This window comes from Montipora capricornis, chromosome 11, assembly GCF_036669925.1.
Source record: "Montipora capricornis isolate CH-2021 chromosome 11, ASM3666992v2, whole genome shotgun sequence".
Taxonomy (NCBI): domain Eukaryota; kingdom Metazoa; phylum Cnidaria; class Anthozoa; order Scleractinia; family Acroporidae; genus Montipora; species Montipora capricornis.
In genome coordinates this window covers 1,272,650-1,275,149 of record NC_090893.1, presented here as the reverse complement: position 1 = coordinate 1,275,149, position 2,500 = coordinate 1,272,650, and the positions used below count along the sequence as shown (strand labels likewise).

Below are 2,500 nucleotides of genomic sequence, written 5' to 3'. Positions count from 1 at the left end.
GGTCTAAAACCCTCGGCTTCGCTCGTGGCTTAAATGCCGATAAAACACCGCCGTTCGTTTATTAAACAGTACGTCGCCTACTTAACTTCCATCAGTCACCTGAAACCCCTGCTTGTCTTCCCTTATGATCCATGAATGCTAAATACAGTACCTTAATCATATATTCTACACGACTGTGGGAGTGTCGCTCAATCACAGATTCAATCCAGATCAAAGGTTTCACCTAATAACGAGAAAAATAAAAGACAATAAATTGATGCACTGTATAATTTGTGTCCAAACTGCAGAATTTCAGGAATGGCCTGAATTTACTACTATTATTATTATTAATATTATTATTTTTTAATTACTTTATTTATTTTTTTAACTTTCCTATTGAACCCTAAAGTTATACCCACTATATGTAACATGCTAAGACAAACATGTTCGCAATTGTAGGAAATTGTAGAAGAATCCCAAATTACGAATGGCAACCAGCTGGTAAGCAGAGTCGTTTAAAAAATGAAAGCCATTAAAAGTAGAGGACTTTTAAAAAATGGCGACCTATCAACTAGAAAATACTTTTTTTACAATTTTATTGATGCCGCGTTTCAGAGAATATAGAAATGATATCTGTTTACAAACGTTGTTTTTGTTATTTTAATGTGCCAACCACAAGAACAAAGACCCTATGTTTCGACAACCAATGAGCCTCTGGTTGGCACATTAATAGGGAGTTTAAGGCGCTTTCCATTTGACAGAACTGACCGGCCAGACCAGGCATTTGGAAGGACTAACTGTACAACGCCTTCAAATTAACACACCTCGAAGAAGTTGAGGATGACATATACTACTGCAGAATAATACGACGGATATCATGCAAGTGTTCCCTCAAATTGTTGCAATTTCTTTGCAAACCGTTGAAGGGTCTGGCCGGCCAGATCTGACAAAAGGAAACCGCCCAAAGATCTACAACGGCGACGTCAACAAAAGCGTCGCCTCAAAATATAACTTTTACACTATCATAAGTTTTTCGCGGTTTGGCCATCTCGTTCGCGTCGTGCAGTGTGGGCGAAGTATCCTAAAAATAAATTGGTACGAGCGGTTTCAGAGCAAAAATAGAGAATGAGATTTCACAGCGCGCGTTGTCGTCAAAACCTCAAATTTTGGTGATTTCACGCCGTTTTTTGTACAGAGAACCGCACGGAAAATGTGTTAAAATGCGTGCCGCACGTGCAGCACGATTATTTTCCTCTTTTAACCAATGATATTGTTGTTTCGTGGCATTCTCGTTGACGAACGCGTCGTAGATCTTGAGGTCCAGTAATACGGGCAACATTTTTCGTGCAACTTGTCGCGCAACAATGTTGTGTTGCAAGTTGAGACCGTTTGTTGCGCGTATTACCACTTTTTTGCGCAACAAATTTCCATGTTGCAAAAAGTAAAAGCGACGTCTACTTTTTGCAAGATAAAAACTTGTTGCACAACAAGGTGGTAATACGCGCAACAAACCATCTCAACTTGCAGCGCAACATTGTTGCGCGACAAGTTGCACGAAAAATGTTGCCCGTATTACTGGGCCTATATAAAGTCCCTCATGACAATAGGTGACGTCAACGATATCTTCGCTATTCTGGAAACTTCAAAATCCACAACGGTGATGTTGACGAAAACGTCACCTCAAAACAGAACTTTGCACGCACATTCGTAAGTCTTTCGCGATTATTCCATCTTGTTCACGTCGTACAATGTGGACGAAATATCCGAAAATATTTACTGGTACAAGCGATTTCAGAGTAAGAACAGAGCATTATTTAAGACTCGCATTTGTGTGCTCAAATTTGGTGCTTTCACATGGTTGTTACCCACTGAAGGAATCGCAAAAATAGGCAGTTTAAGAAACCACGATGGCTACGGCGACGAAGATGTCACTTCGAATAAGCTCGAGCTATCCTTTCACGATGTTTCCATCTTGTTCATGTTGTACAATATGGCCAAAGTATCCTATCACCAGATTGGTAAGTAAGGATTTGAAGTAAAGAGAGAAGGAAAGATTCACTGTTGTTTGTCCACGTTGTCGTCAAAACCTGAAAATTGGTCATTTTGCGTTGTTGTTTTGATTAATGCGGGAAAGAAATGTACAAAAAAGCGTGCCGCACGTGCAGCACGATCATTAATTTTTTTCCGCTTTTAACCAATACTATTACTCTTCTTGGCGTTGTCGTTGCTGTAGCCGTCCTCGTTTCTTAAACTTCCTCATATGGGCTAAAATGTGTGCCGCACATGCAGCACAATTATATGTCCTCTTTTAAACAATCTTGTTACATAGCTGAATTTTTTCCTCCAACAGCGCGCGCTCTCATTGGTTACTTCGAGGTCACATGACATCTAACAATAAAACTGTTTCCCACCAAAAGTCTCTGAGCGGGCAACAGTGCAAAATCTATGACATCAGAGGGTAACAATGCACTGTTACCCCAGAATGTTGACTGAAGACCGCCGTTGTTGTTGCCATTGTACT

The 2,500-nt window shown here is 40.3% G+C and overlaps 1 protein-coding gene across 1 annotated transcript in view; it reads right to left on the bottom strand.

Annotated features, from left to right (window-relative positions):
- The window catches only part of LOC138023611 (AP-1 complex subunit mu-1-like), a 29,579-nt gene that overhangs the window by 9,587 nt on the left and 17,492 nt on the right, over positions 1 to 2,500 (bottom strand). The window contains exon 8 of the mRNA XM_068870630.1: positions 152 to 223. Coding sequence (XP_068726731.1) covers positions 152 to 223 — 72 coding nt within the window. The remainder of the gene's footprint in view (positions 1 to 151; positions 224 to 2,500) is intronic.